A 14,251-nucleotide genomic window follows, 5' to 3' on the forward strand; every position below is an offset into this window, starting at 1 on the left:
GGGGGGGGGGGCCAAACCTGCCGCTGCCGCGCTGCGCCGCTGCGCTGCTCTGCCGTGCGCCTGCGTGGCCTGCCGGCGGGCCCGCCTTGAAGCCAGCCTTCGCATGCCCTTCCTCTCTCTCACACTCGCATACCGTTCTGGAAGTATCCCATATCATTCCCCCGCCTGCCTGCTTGCCTGCAGCCTGGAGGAGGATGAGGAGCGGGAGCGGGGCATCACCCCCATGTATGTCAAGTACGATGCCCGCCTGTACGGCACACGCAAGCCCGGCCAGAAGGTAGGGGCCCAGGCCTGCTGGCCGGTCAATGGCGGGCGGGGTGCGGCGAGGCGGCGGCAGCGGCCCCTGCGGAAGCGCTGGGGATGCCCTGGGGATGTATGGCGCCTTGCCCTCGTGTGTGTGTGTGTGTGGTATGCAATCCCTGGCCCTACCGCCGACTCCTCGCTCGCGCCGCTGCTGCCCCCGCCTCCCACCCCCTCGCCCGCTCGCCTGCGCCATCCACAACCGCAGGAGCCTCTGTCGCTGCCCTTCCTCAAAAAGTACATCGCCTTTGCCAAGCAGCGCTTTGCGGCGCCGGAGCTGTCGCCTGAAGCCAGCGACGCCATCTCGGGTGCGGCCTGAGGCGGGTGCCGCACTGTCCACGGTCTGGCTGGCTGGCTGGGAGTCGGGGCCGCGCTACGGCAGCGCCGGCGTGACTGATCCTGGCTGTACCACATGTACTGCCCCTGTACTGCAGAGTACTACGCCGACCTGCGCAACAGCCAGGAGGTCAAGTCGCTGCCGGTGACGGTGCGCACCCTGGAGACGGTCATCCGCCTGTCGTGCGCACACGCCAAGGTGGGGGCCCTGCGCAGGAGCAGGAAGGAACCAGGAAGAAGCAGGGGCAGGAAGGAACAAGGAAGAGTGGCTCGCTGCATGGCGAAGTGCATGGTGTGGTGCAAGGCTCTGCCTGCCGTCCGGACCCGGGCCGGCCAGCCGCCGTCGGCGCCAACCGAACCGGCTGCGTGTGCTTGCGTGTGCGTGGGCGCAGGTGCGGCTGAGCGCGGTGGTGGAGAAGAGCGATGTGGAGGAGGTGCAGGTGCTTGTGGACACCATCCTTAAGTCAGACCCCTCGGCCCAGGAGACCCGCCGCGGCGGCGGTGGCGCCCAGCGGCGCGAGGACCGCCGCGCCAAGCGCGGCCGCGACGGCGCCGGCGCCTCCGACAGCGAGGACGGCGATGGCGACGAGGGCCAGGGCGGCAGCGCGGGCAGCTCCGGCGCCAGGCAGCAGCGCGGCGCGGCGGCTGCGGGCGACGGCGTGCAGGCCATGGATGCAGGTGGGGCGTGAGGGGTGCTGCCGCGGGGCTGCGCGTGGGCTGAACGCTGTGCCTCCCTGCCCGCTCTCCTCTGGAACTCCTTGCTGCCCCCTCACCTGCTGCCCCCTCACCTGCTGCCACCGCATCTGCTGCCACCCCACCTGCTGCCACCACCCCTGACGCTCCCGCCCCCACCCGCCCCTCCCCCCTCAGACGCTGGCGAGCCCATCAGCGAGGGCGAGGAGGCGGGCGTGGGCGCGGACGCGCAGGAGGCCATCCGCCGGGCGGTGGACGAGGTGGGGCAGGGCGCCAGTGGCGCCGCCTGCAGCGTGACGGGCGTCAAGGCCGTGCTGGCGGCCGGCGGCGTCATGGTCTCCACCGCGGAGATCCACGCCGGTGAGAGCAGGGGCGGCAGCGGAGTAGCGGGGCGAGAGGTGTTGCAGCAGGGACGCAGCCGGCGGGCCCAGCGGGGTGTTGGCGCGGGCATGCGGTGTGGCGCTGGAGGCTCCGCTTGGGTGGGTGGCTCGCGTGCTGTGCCACGTGGAGCGCACCTGCCGAGCGACGTGTGGCAACAGCTGCGGGCCTGGGTCGTGGGCGGTACCTCACCTCCGCTGCATCCCCCGCTCCCCTCCCTCCTTTCCTCCACCGCAGTGCTCCAGAGCCTGGACGGCGACGGCAAGATCATGCTGGATGGGGAGGAGTTCTACATCACCCACTAGATGGGAGCCCCCTGCATGGCTGCGCCGCCGGCAGGCGGCCCTGGCCTCAGCCAGAACCCCCGCACCCCCTGTTTGGTTCTGTTTGGTTGTGTTGGCTGCGCGCAGCCCCAGCTGCTGCCCCACATTTCACCCGCTCCCCCCTGTTTTCTGTTCCCGGCCCGCGCCGCGCTGCCTCAGCGGTTGTGGCAAGGCGCCACAGGGGTCCCCACCCTGTGCCCTCTGTTCCCACTGCGCTGGCAGGCCAGGCTGTTTCTTCAGGCCTTGGCGGGTCAGCCAGCAAACTCTGTAACAAACGCAGCACACTAGTGGCAACCCTGGCTGCTTTGCTGAGCTGTTTGCATGGCGTTGGGCTGTGGCTTGCGGGTGTGGCTTCCTTTCTAGAGTTGCCCTGCAACGTGAGGATGGAGCTGAGGTGCCGCCTAGCGCGCTGGCGGCGGCGGGGCGCTCTTGTTGAAGGTGCCGCGCATCCACACCTCGCTGCAGGGGCCAGGCAGCAGCGGGGGACAGGGCGATTTGCCTCCTTCACTGGCAGGAAGCCACGTGGCCGCAGCACACAGCAGGTTGTGTTGTCACACAGCCCAGCCGGCACGCAGCACCTGTGGTGGTAGCGGCGGGGGAGGTGCGGGTGGTGCTTGCTGGGGTGGTTGTAGGATGCCACCAGCACCCCGCTGGGCTGCAGCCAGAAGGCGGGACAGGGGGCAGGGGGTTGCCCACAACATGCAAGCAAGGCAGGCTGCTCATGCGGAGGAGGCTGCAACTGTAGCCGCAAGCGGCCAGGCAGCCCGCGGCAGCCGGCCAGCGCAGGGCTCCAGCCCAGCCCGGCCTGCCTCGTAGTCATGCCCGGCATGGTCCAGGGCCTCAATCAGGTTGCGTGTCTCCTCCACCACCCGCCACTCCCGCGCGTGGTGGCCGAACATGCGCACAAACATGGTGGCGTTGGCGGGGCTGCGGTACAGCCACAGCGCCGGGTGGCTGGGCTCGGGCGGCTCCGCCTGCAGACCACTGGGGTGCTCCAGGTCAGCGGTTCCAGGTCAGCGGTTCCAGGTCAGCGGCGCCAGGTCAGCGTTGCCAGGTGAGTGGGCAGGCTGCAACAACACTTCCTTTCTACTTCCAAACACAAACATTAGGGGGGGGGGGGGGCTGCTGGAGGCTGGCTGCGGGCAGCTGCGGGCAGCTGCGGGACCGGCAGTTGGTGCAGGCGTCGCCATGTTGGTGCTGAGGGCCGCCCCACCCAGACGCTCCCCCATGCAATACCCTGCATGTAGCCAGCCCACGCCTGGGATGGGCCTGCACTCCCACCTGATACTCGTAGGGGATGAACCAGAAGACGCTGTAGGTGCGGCGCTCGCCGGTGTGCGGGTGCACATCCAGCCTGGGCGGTGCGGCAGGACACACAGCAGGGAGGACACCCTGCTTGGAGGCACTCACTCCCATGCGGCAAGCTCGACTCCCACAGCACCAGGCGCAGGCGGGCAAGCAGGCGGGTGCGCCCCTGCTGGCGCGTGTTGGCGGCCGCCTGGCGCAGCCGCTGGCAGCGCCAGCCTCGACGCCAGCCTGGGCCTCCTTGAGGCCTTGAGCCTGTTTGAGCCTCACCGGTAGTGGGTGACCAGGGGCACGGTCTCCTGTAGGCGCAGCCCCTCCTTGTTGGCTCCCCAGAAGTATTGGGACAGCAGGGGCAGGGCGGCCTTGACGGCAAGCTCGTAGCGCACACCCGACACGTTGACCGCCACCCAGGCGGCTGCAGGCAGGCAAGGGGACGTTACGCGGCACCCGGCCTTTGCGCCGCAATGTGCGAGCCGCAGTGAGGCGCTGCCAGCGGGCAGGATGGGCACCAGCGGCAGCAGCAGCAGCAGCAAGCGGAACACCATTTCTGCTGCGGCCTGGAGCCCGCTCACCTTCCCTGTACTCCCGCACTTGGAAGTCGAAGTTCTTCTGCCACACAGTGTACTCTGGGCAGTCCATGTTGCCGCAGAAGCCTGCCAAGGTGCGAGCAAAGTGCCTTGCTGTGAGTGAGAGGACAGAACAGAGCACAATCGAGCCCCGCTGCGCACCCCGGCACGCTCCTCTCGCTCACCCGGCTTGCGCCAGCTGCCGCGGCCGCTGCCGGCATCGCTGCTGCCTGCGGCGGCAGCTGTGGTCAGGGCCGTGCAGGCCAGCAGCAGGCACAGCACGGCGCTGGGGCAGTGTGCAGCGAGCATGCCGCTTGTGTTGTCCTCGGTCTGTCCTCTCGGGGGGTCTGTTGTGGCTTCACGAAAGGCTTTGGTGGCCTGCACGCTGAATTGGGAGCCCAGAATGGGCCGAGGCGGCAGATGCCGCCGTCCAAGGAGGGGCTGACGTGGCGGCGGCGGGTGGTGCAGCTCATGAGGAGGCCCATCGCGGCAGCTCGTGGTATGTGACCAAGCAGCTACACACTCATTCCTCTTGACGAACTCACCGCCGAGGCGTGTTTGGCAGAACCCCCCACAGGTGGCAACGCGGCGGCAGACCCAGCGCCCAGTCAGACCAGCAATCCAGCGACCTATCGGGCAGGCCAATCATCGATCACCAAGGGCCGCCGGCACCTTCGCCAGCTTCCCGCTAGTCTCCACCAGCGGCGGTCACCGCCACCTCCCGCCATGTGCATACCCATCTTCTTTGTGTGCGGCGAGCAGGAGAGCACCAAGGCACTGGGCCAGGCCCGCTACTGCGCAAACTGCGGCACAAAGGCAAGGCACGCAGCGGGTCGGGGCAACCAACACTGCCACCGTGACCTCTTCTACCAACCGCACCCCTCGTCACTGTCTGTGCGCTGCCCGCGTGTCCTCCGCAGGACGGCGCCCAGCTGTTTGAGACCAGCGGGCGTTTCCACTTCTGCTTCATCCCGCTGTGCAAGACGGGAGACGTGAGGAGGTACTACCGCTGCGCAACGTGCGGCGCCATGTACCCGGCCTGAAGCTGCAGCCGCAGCCGGCTCCTTAAGCGGGCTGGGTGCCACAGCAGCATGTTGTGATGTTGTTGGCCCGTTGATCCAGGAAGGAGCCGTGCGCGGCTCCGCCACGCCCTGTACACTGCTTCTGCCACCGTCCTGCTCGCTACCAGCGCCTCCCTGCTGCTCTGTGTTCGCCTCTTCCATGTCTGTGCTCGCTTCATTTCAGGCATGCGCAACTGTGCAACCAAATGAATACCGCTGAGCCTAGGCAGACAGTGCCAAAAGCATACGACAGAAGGGCAGCCTGGATTGTACCTACTGAAGTGTACTGACATACCAAGGGAGAGAGGGCAGGACAGATTGTGGCGCAGGGTGCAGGGTGGCGGGGCGCGCCTGCCCCGGGTGGAAGCCGCCGGCGCCCCCGCCTTACGCCACCCCGCCGCTGGGCACCGGCGACAGCGGCGCCAGCCCGCTGCCGCTGGCCAGCAGCGGCTGGCGCAGGGTGAAGCGCGCCGCCGCCTTGCGGGCCTCCCCCTCGTAGTCAAAGCGTGCCACCACCACGCCCATGATGGCCGCCTGCACCGAGTTGGCGGCGGCGATGCCCCACCACAGGCCCTGCACGCCCCAGCCGCGCTGGAAGGCGAGGTAGTGAGCCAGAGGGATGGCCAGCAGCCTGCAGCCACGCGGGGCGGACACAAAAGGCGAGCGCCGTTTTCATTTTGGGGCCAGGCCTGGATTTGGTGGCGTGGTGGCAGGCGGCGGCAGAGAGGTCCTCGGCAGGGCTGGGAGGAGCCGCGCCTGCCAGGCTGCGCAGTCGCCACCCAGCCCGAAACCGACGGTACACAAGCGGCGGCAGGCTCTCACCAATAGCTGATGATGTTGGTGAGGGCGCCGACCTGGCAAGGGGCACACAGCGGGGCAGGGTGGCAGGGTGACGGCATGGCTGGCGGCGTGCGTGTGCAGACACAACAGCAGGGGCTCCGCAGCCCAGCTGGCACTCTTGGGGCACCCTTGCCTGCTTCCCCAGGCAGCATCCGGCGCCCGCCGCGCTCGCACCCCGCGCAGCCCGCCCTCCTCCTGCCCACCCCGGCCCGCGCCCGCCCACCTTCTGCCTGCCCGAGGCGCGCAGCAGCGACTGGAGCGCGACGTTGATGCCGTCGCCCACCAGCGAGAAGGCAAAGATGGGCAGCAGGGCCACGGTGGCCTGCACCACCGGCTCCACATCCGTCAGCAGGCGCACCCAACGGTCCTGCACGCAGCGGGGGAAGCGGGGGGTCGTCCATTGGCGGCCGGGGGTGGGGGTCAGGGCCCGGCAAGGGGATGCCGTGGCGCAGAGCAGAGCAGGGGAGCAGAGCGGAGCAGGGCTGTCCCTGCAGTGGATGCTGGGCGGGATGTGGAGGTTGGGGCAACAGCCGGCAGCGCTCCAGCAGCCATCCCCTGTCCCCCATGCAACATCCCCCCCGCTCCTGCCCCTGGTGGTTATGCCCCACCTTGAGCAGCATGAGGGCCGAGATGGCGGCGGCCAGCGCCGCCAGCGTGAGGTTGAAACAGGTGAGGGTGGCTCGGCGCGCGCCGTTGGGGCACCCCGCGCCCAGGGCGTTGCTGATTTTGACCGAGGCCGACATGGAGAGGCCGAACAGCAGCATGTAGCTGCGGGGAGGGGCGGGGAGGGAGGAAGGACTTGTAACCCTAACCCTCAAAGGGTGGGTGGGCAGGGAGGGCGATGGGCAGGGCGAGGAGGCGAGAGGGGGTTCCCGCCGCAGCACCTCCACACAAGCACAGCTGGCTGGCTTCTCTCCCACATGCACGCATGCAGGCAGGCGCGCTGCACCTGCCTCTGCCCCTGGCCAGGCGGCACGCTGCTCCTGCCTGCGGCCCTGGCCAGGCGGCAGCCCCCCCCCCCCACACTCACACGACGCTGTTGGTCATTGAGCAGAGCCCCATGGTGGCCACAGCCAGCTGGGCGTCCGGGAACCACCCCGCCTGCAGGATCAGCGCCTCAAACGACCACCACCTGCGCGCCAAGGGGGGCAGCGGTTTGCGGAGCTCCTGAGGTGGGGCGCGGCTTGGCGGCGCGCGGCGCTCGGCGGCGGCGGCGCTTTACGAGCCCGCGCGGCGGCCGCGGCCCCGCGGAGCGTGCACCACAAGGCGAGGAAGCAGCGGGTCCTGCTGCCGCCAACCCGCCGCCGCCACCCGCGGAGCCCTGCCCCTGCCGCAGCCTCACTTGCAGCAGATCATCACAACGCTGGGGAGGGCCAGGCCCAAATACTGGCCCCACCCCCTCAGCGCCGCCAGGCTCCAGCCGTGCCAGGGAGAGTCCTCCCGCCCGCGCAGGCTGCAGGTGGCGGCAGGTGGGGGTCGCGTGTGGGTGTGGGTGTGGGTGCGTGAGTGAGCGTGCACATGCGTGGGCGGCGGTGGTGGTGGTGGCGTGTGGGGTGGGCAGGAGCGCGGTGCAGGCGGTGCCGCCGGGAGCGAAATCCGGGCCGCACGATGCGCGCACACGCACACAAACGCCGCCAGCGCACGAATGCCGCCCTCCTGGGCAGCCCTCCCGCGCTGCGACCTAAACCCTAAACCCCGGGCCTAGCCCCACCCGGCGTTGCGCAGCACCACGTAGGATCCCAGCAGCAGCGCGGAGGTCAGCTGCACGGCCAGCAGGGCCAGCGCGGCGCCGTCCAGGCCCAGGCCCAGCCGCACGATGAGCAGCCAATTGTAGAGCGGGGAGAGGGCGGCGCCGCAGGCGGTGACCACGGTGCCGGGCCGCACGATGCCCTGTGGTGGTGGTGGGGGGGGGGGAGGAGGAGGAGGGCAGGAGGGTGATGGTGGTGGAGGGAGGAGAAGGAGGAGGAGGAGGAGGAGGGGAAGGGGGCAAGGCTTGCTTGTGGCGCTGCGCTGCGGGCCACCACAGCGAGCAGCCTACCGTCGGACGCGGACAGCCGAGGGCGGCGGCGACGGCCAGCATCCACGCTGCGCCTCCCCACCCGCACCCCACTCCCCCCAAGCCCCCCACCCGCGCCCCAGCCCGCACCTGTGCCAGCAGGTAGCGGCGGCAGGCCTCCAGGATGCCGATGCAGGGCAGGCAGGGGGCCACCAGGGCCATATAGCGCGCCGCAGCAGCAGACAGCTCCGCCTCCTGGCCCAGCAGCAGGAACAGGCGCTCAGACCTGCGGGGCAGACAAGGGACAGGCACAGAGAAGGTGAGGGTGCAGAGGAACATCGGGTGACGGCAGGTGGGGCTGGCTGGCTGGCTGCCTGCCTGCCTGCCTGACGGCACTGCCAGGGGCGCTGCCCAATGCCCCCGCTGCTCCCGCCGCCGCAGCGGCAGCGCCTGCGGCATCGCTGGCGAGGCTCGGGCGCCCCTGCCCCGCCCCCCCCTTCACCCCCACCACCACGTACAAACACCAGGCAAACTCACTTGAGCCAGGCCACGGCGATGGCGGCCCCAAAGGCAAGGTTGACCAGCAGCGCCCTCTGCAGGATGCAGCCCAGCGCCCGGTAATTGCGGGCGCCAAAGGCCTGCCTGCAGTGGGGAGGCAGCGCAGGCGCAGGCGTGTGCAGGTGCGCAGGCGAAAGTGGCTCGGGGCGAGAGGGGAGGAGGAGGCGGTGCGCCGGCATGCGCTGGTGGGCTGGGGGAGGCACCGAGGGTGGCTGGAGGGTGGGGGGGGTGCGCCTGCGGCGCCGCTCACCCTGCCAGCGTGTCGATTGTTCCGCACAGTCCCATCATGATTGACTGGCCTGCAGGGAGGGCCGCTTACCGAGTTGTAGTGTTGATGGCCGGCAGTCTGCCAAACCATGGCGCCACGTGCACGCAGGCAGACCCCCCAGGCAGAGCAGGGGTGTATCTGGGTGGGCGGCAGGGGTGGATCTGGCTGGGCGCCAGGCAGGTGGCGTGGGCCTTGTCTGGTGCCAGGCCGTCCCCTGCAACCCTTGCAGCCCTGCCGAACAGTTGCCTCCCCAGCAGGCGGGCAGGGCAGGTGCAAGGGGTTCCACCTCCACCCACCAGTGACGTTGAACACAGAGGAGGCCAGCACTGCGGCCGACAGCTGCAGGCTGCCCAGCCGACCCACGAACGACACGCCCACCGCGTTGACACAGAAGCTCAGCAGGTTGGTGACCTGCGGGGAGCGGCGGGCGGGTGCTGGCCGGGCTGTGCTTGCTGGCAGGGCAAGGGGCGGGCTGGTGCACGGGCACGGCGGGCCGGCCTTGCACGTAGAGGGTGGGGCACGGCACGGGGAAGCAGGCACTGGATGGCTGCCCCCCCGGCCTGGTGGGATCCCTCTGATGCTCCTGATCACTGGTCAGGCCACCCAGGCAGGCCCAGGCAGGCGGGCTTGCTAAAAAGCTCACCGCAATGGGTATCGCCAGGGCCAGCAGCCGCGTGGCATCGCCGCGCCAGGTGGCAACGCAGGCGGGCGCCGCCTCCGCGGCCTTCACGCTCTGCGCCTCCTCCACCTCGTTGGATGCCAGGCAGTGGGCCAGGCTGAAGGTGCCTGACAGCGCAGCGGCGATCAGGGGGGCCTCGGTGGCTTCCTCCCACGCCTCATTCCACGCCGCCTTATTGGCGGGCAGCCCCGCCAGCAGTGTGCCGTCGGCGTCCACCGCGCTGATCGCCGGCGGGGCATCCTGCTCGTCGTCGGCAAAGGGAGAGGGCCTGTCGCCCCGCTCTGCGTCCTCCGTGGGATCGCCGGGCCCGGGCATGGGGTCAGTTTGGTGGACGAGCGGGAGCGCTGCTGCTGTGTGTTGCCGGAACTCGGCAGTGCACGTGATTGGGCATGCGTGATTGGGGAGAGAACAGAAGTTGCTCTTGTGCCCTCATGCTGGGCTCATGCTGTGGCGGCACCACGGGGTCCCCTACCCTAGGGGCCCAGGACTCACCCTGCGCCAGATCAGTCCGCACCACGATACATGGCGTGCACCATCCAAGTAGTGGCTTGCTACCAGAAGCAGCACAACGGTTGCTCCAGCGGTTCCGAGCCGCGTCTGCCAACGACTCGACTAATACTCGGCATCACCCTCCTCTGGTGCATCATGAATACCTTACCCATTGTACCAACATTACGCAGTGTCTCCGCCTGCAGGCATGCTGCCGATGCTGCCTTTGGAGGCCGTCATCGGGCGCTCGGCGCCCGCGCCCCAACCGACAGCGGGGCGGGTGGCTGGCTTGATCTGATGGACTGCAGTCACGGGGCTTCGAACGTGCTCCCGACAAGCTTCAGAAGCGTCTAACGACACCGACACCTGTCGTGGCCACCGCCCAAGGCCCTGAGTATCCATCCCTATCAACACCTATCGACATGCCGGCCACACAAAGCGCCGAAACCACCCACATCAACGCGCTGCCTGACCAGCTGCTGGGCCAGATCTTTGCGGCGGTAGGGCGCCCGTGGCCTGACGGGTGAGCCTGGCCACACCCCCACCCCCCCCCCGCTCCCGGCGCCACCTGGCCACACGTCCCTCCCCCGCCCTGCAGGCAGACGATTGCGCTGGTGTGCCGCCGCTGGCGCCACGCCTACTTCTCCGAGCGGGCAGTGTGGGGCAGGCTGAGCATGGATGCCGATGAGCTCGGGCGGCTGTCCGCGCCCCAGCGCCAGCGCTGGTGCGCCGCCAAGCGCGCATGGTGGCGCGCGTGCGTGGCGCGGTGACGGCCGTGGAAATCGGGGACAGGAGCCGCCTGCTGAGCCTGCTGGCTCCCAGCAACTTCAAGGCCACCGATGTGCTGGGCTGGCTGCCGCCGGAGCAGATCAGCGAGGCGACGCTCGAGCTGCAGCCAGGGCCCACCTACGCCGCCGTGGCCGCGCTGCCGCGCTTCCCGCACCTCACCTCCCTCATCCTGCTCACCACCTCCTTCTCCGCCATGCTGGCAGCCAAGCTGGCGGCGCTGACCGGCCTGCGCCTGCTGCACGTCATCAGCGACTACCTGCCGCTCGAGGCGGCGCCCGCCCTGCTGTGCCTGCGCGAGCTCGAAGAGCTGAAGCTCAGCACCTGGGAGCGCCCGCTGCCGCTGGGCTTGCCCCAGCTCACCGCCCTGCGCCGCCTGCGCCGCCTGGAGCTGGAAGACAACACCGGCGGGGTGCCTGCCCCGCCCGCGGGCACGCAAGCCGCGGGCGGCGCCGCCGTTGGCTACGGCCCTCTGCGGCAGCCGCCGCTGCCGCCCGACTGCCCCTGCCTCGAGTCTGTGACAATCACCACACCAGGCAACCCCTGCGAGGTGGGTGCCTGCTCCCCTTCCCTGCCCTGCTGCCTTTGGCCGCGGCTCCGGACAGGAAGGGTGCTGCCGCTGATGCTGGCCGCCGCCCGCCACCTCCTGCCTCCCCTGCCCCTTCCTGTTGGCGCACATCCTCGCAGTGCCGCCCCCTCTCGTCAGCCCTGCCCACCAGCAGCGCTCCATGTCACCAGGCAGGCATGTGCTTGATGTATGGCCCTGCCCCGCAGGTGGCAGGCGCATGGCTGGGCTTCCTGCATTTCCAGCTCCTGCCGCAGGCGGGCGGCGGCGCCCGGCTGGCAGGCGTCAGCCTGGACGGCGGCCACTGCCACGGCAGCCTGGCCTCCCTGCCCCACCTGCTGGCCGCGGTGGTACCTGACGGTACCCCGCTGTGCTGCCTGAGGCTGGGCCACTTCCGGCTGGATCCCGCAGGCCTGCGCGGCTGCAGCCAGCTGGCCCCCCTCACCAGCCTGACCGTCGAGGGGTGCGGCTGCGGCGGTGCCGGCGCCGGCGCCATCCTCGGCGTCGGCATCGACCTGGCGGGGCCGGCAGGCCTGGCGGCCTTGTTCCAGCAGTGGGTGGGCAGCCTGGCGCTGCAGTACGGCAGCAGCAGCGACCGGGAGAGGCTGGCGGCGGGCATGGGGGATGCGCTGGCGGCGATGCTGGAGCAGGCGCCGCAGCTGGAGGAGCTCGACCTGACTGGCAGCCTGGGCGGCGTGCTGCCGGGGTGCGTGCTGGGCGCCACCGGCCTGCGCCGCCTGGCGCTGTGCAGCAACCAGCTGTCGCAGCTGCCGGCAGGGCCGGTCCTGTCAGGTGCGGGCGGGAATGAAATGGCTGTTTTGGCTGCTTGTTTGTGAGAGGCATGGCGGGTGCGGGGGCGTCGGCGTGAGTGGTGACAGAGCTGGAGCTGCCCTGCGTCCTGCTGCCTGTCAACCCTCTCCCCAACCCAGCAGCTGGGGCATGTTCCTTACTGCAGGCCTGACTGAGCTGGACCTCACGGGAAACACCCTGACACGCCTGCCCCCAGCGCTGACCGCCGCCACAGCGCTGCGCCGCCTGCTGCTGGCGCGCAATACGAAGCTGGCGGTGACGAGCGCTGACGTGGAGCACACTCTCCAGCGCCTGCCCAGCCTGCAGTTTCTCGATGTGATGTGGACGCAGACGGCGCCAGACGTGCTGCAGCGGCTGCGCAGCAGCCTTCCGCAGCTGGAAACGAAACCAAAGCCGCCGCCACCCACACCTTAGACTCACAACAGCTGCTCAATCGACTTCAGTGCATGACACAGAGGCGTGCAAGTTTGCTTCGGTCCATCAGCTGTACCAGTCTGCTCCTGATTGTCTAATAAGCTCCGCCCTCAAAGGCACCGCCCTGGCACAGCGCCCGCGCCTCGCCGCCAGCAGGACGGCGGCAGACCTTCACGATGCAAGCGCAGCTTGCCCCGATGCGAGCTGCCTGTGACTTTGATTCTTCTTCCTCTTCTACAGGGCTCCCTCTGGGATAAGCAGGCAGCCCATCGAGATGGTGGTAGCGGAAGGCGCCCAAACAACGCACATAGACGCGCTGCCAGACCAGCTGCTGGGCCAAATCTTTGCTGTAATTGGGCGCGGCCACTTCGGGTGAGCGCGCGCAACAGACCGCCGCCTCCCGCCTCCCGCCTCCCGAGGGAGCTCCCGCCGGCCTGTGCCCACAGGTACCTCAAGCCTGCCGTGCCGCCTCCGCCACTGCAGGCAGACGATTGCGCTGGTGTGCCGCCGCTGGCGCCACGCCTACTTCTGCGCGCAGGGCGTGTGGGGCAGGCTGTGCCTGGACACAATTGAACCCATCATGCTGCAGCCAGGCGACCGATTGCGCTGGTGCGCCGCCAAGCTGCGCCTGTTGGCCCGCGTGCGCGGTGCGGTGACGGCCGTGGCCATCTGCGACCGCCGCGGGGTGCTGGCCCGCCTGGACCCCGCCAGCGGGTTGGATGCCGTGCACATGCTGGGGTGCCTGCTGCCAGAGCTGGTGACGGAAGTGGAGCTGGAGGTCCACCCTGCGCCCACCACCGCCACCATCGCCGCGCTGACGCGCTTCACCCGCCTCGCCTGCCTCGCGCTGGACGCCCCCGGGCTGCCGTTGGAGGCGGCGCCGGGGCAGGCGCTGGCAGCTGCGCTGGCCGCTGCGCCCGGCCTGCGCTCCCTGCGCCTGTCGGTGCAGCGGCTGCCGCGGGAGGCGGCGCCCGCGGCGCTGCTGCGCCTACATGAGCTGGAGCGGCTGGAGCTCTGGTCCCACGCCGCGCCGCTGCCGCCGGGCCTGGACCAGCTGGCGGCCCTGCGCCGCCTGCGCCACCTGCGCCTCGTCGACGACAGCCAGCGGCAGCCCTCGCTGCCCGGCGCCCCGCAGCAGGGCCCCGGAGCAGGCGCGCAGCATGGCGCGCCGGGCGCCGCCGCCGCCTCGGGGCACGCCCCGCTGCGGCCGCCGCTGCCGCGCGACTGCCCCTGCCTGGAATCCCTCAGCATCTGCACCAGAGACAACCTGTGTGAGGTGGGGCTGCTGCTCCCAGCCTGCCCGCCTGCCTGCCTGCCTCTCCCCGCCTGCCTGCCCCTCTGCCGTGCCCACCGGGCTCCCTGCTCAACAGGCGGGCAGGAGCCTGTGTCTGTGCAGGTGGCGGACGCGCGGCTGGGCTTCCTGTTCTGCCACCTGGTCCGCCAGCCGGGCGGTGGCGCCAGCCAGGCGGCCGTCACGCTGGATGCCCGCGCTCCCCTGGTCGGCCTCGGCTCCCTGCGCTGCCTGCTGGCTGCGCTGCTGCCCGCCGCCACCCCGCTGCTCTCCCTGCAGCTGGCTGGCTGCCGGCTGGACCCCACAGGCCTGCACGGCTGCAGCCAGCTGGCGCAACTCAGCGCCCTCACCCTCCAGCGCTGCACCGGCGGCGGCAGGGGGGAGGTGGCGGGAGCGCTGGAGGCTCTGCTGGGCCTGGCTCCACGGCTGGCAGACCTGAGCGTCAGCGACAGCCTGGCGGGCGCCGTGCCGGGCTGCCTGCTGCGCGCCACGAGCCTGCGGCGCCTGGACCTGTGCAGCAACCAGCTGTCGGAGCTGCCGGCAGGGCCGGTCTTGTCAGGTGGGAGCAGCAGCACGGCGAGTGAAGGAGTGTG

General features: G+C 70.2%; 4 protein-coding genes across 4 annotated transcripts in view; 2 read left to right on the forward strand and 2 right to left on the reverse strand.

Annotated features, from left to right (window-relative positions):
- The window catches only part of CHLNCDRAFT_25737 (hypothetical protein), a gene marked incomplete at both ends in the record, with an annotated part of 5,688 nt that extends 4,589 nt beyond the window's left edge, over positions 1-1,099 (forward strand). Inside the window, 3 exons of the mRNA XM_005845479.1 lie at positions 184-277; positions 509-608; positions 735-1,099. Coding sequence (XP_005845541.1) covers positions 184-277; positions 509-608; positions 735-1,099 — 559 coding nt within the window. The remainder of the gene's footprint in view (positions 1-183; positions 278-508; positions 609-734) is intronic.
- A 1,332-nt stretch (positions 1,100-2,431) lies between these two features.
- CHLNCDRAFT_136684 (hypothetical protein) lies at positions 2,432-4,210 on the reverse strand (the record flags this gene model as incomplete). Its single annotated transcript, XM_005845590.1, has 7 exons — positions 2,432-2,489; positions 2,609-2,685; positions 2,897-3,004; positions 3,312-3,384; positions 3,606-3,750; positions 3,908-3,988; positions 4,087-4,210. 7 exons carry the CDS (start codon positions 4,208-4,210, stop codon positions 2,432-2,434), a joined length of 666 nt encoding a protein of 221 aa, XP_005845652.1.
- A 918-nt stretch (positions 4,211-5,128) lies between these two features.
- Positions 5,129-9,618, reverse strand: CHLNCDRAFT_58521 (hypothetical protein; the record flags this gene model as incomplete). The annotated part of the gene is made up of 12 exons (XM_005845591.1): positions 5,129-5,593; positions 5,785-5,816; positions 6,026-6,169; positions 6,411-6,570; positions 6,833-6,934; positions 7,145-7,255; positions 7,514-7,692; positions 7,949-8,084; positions 8,336-8,440; positions 8,607-8,655; positions 8,921-9,035; positions 9,268-9,618. 12 exons carry the CDS (start codon positions 9,616-9,618, stop codon positions 5,347-5,349), a joined length of 1,731 nt encoding a protein of 576 aa, XP_005845653.1. The 3' UTR covers positions 5,129-5,346.
- A 596-nt stretch (positions 9,619-10,214) lies between these two features.
- Positions 10,215-14,251, forward strand: part of CHLNCDRAFT_53717 (hypothetical protein) — a gene marked incomplete at both ends in the record, with an annotated part of 4,985 nt that continues 948 nt past the window's right edge. Inside the window, 8 exons of the mRNA XM_005845480.1 lie at positions 10,215-10,315; positions 10,391-10,516; positions 10,585-11,128; positions 11,353-11,935; positions 12,099-12,273; positions 12,608-12,739; positions 12,851-13,643; positions 13,938-14,217. Coding sequence (XP_005845542.1) covers positions 10,215-10,315; positions 10,391-10,516; positions 10,585-11,128; positions 11,353-11,935; positions 12,099-12,273; positions 12,608-12,739; positions 12,851-13,643; positions 13,938-14,217 — 2,734 coding nt within the window. The remainder of the gene's footprint in view (positions 10,316-10,390; positions 10,517-10,584; positions 11,129-11,352; positions 11,936-12,098; positions 12,274-12,607; positions 12,740-12,850; positions 13,644-13,937; positions 14,218-14,251) is intronic.

Source organism: Chlorella variabilis (assembly GCF_000147415.1).
Source record: "Chlorella variabilis unplaced genomic scaffold CHLNCscaffold_17, whole genome shotgun sequence".
In the NCBI taxonomy this organism is placed as follows: Eukaryota; Viridiplantae; Chlorophyta; class Trebouxiophyceae; order Chlorellales; family Chlorellaceae; genus Chlorella; species Chlorella variabilis.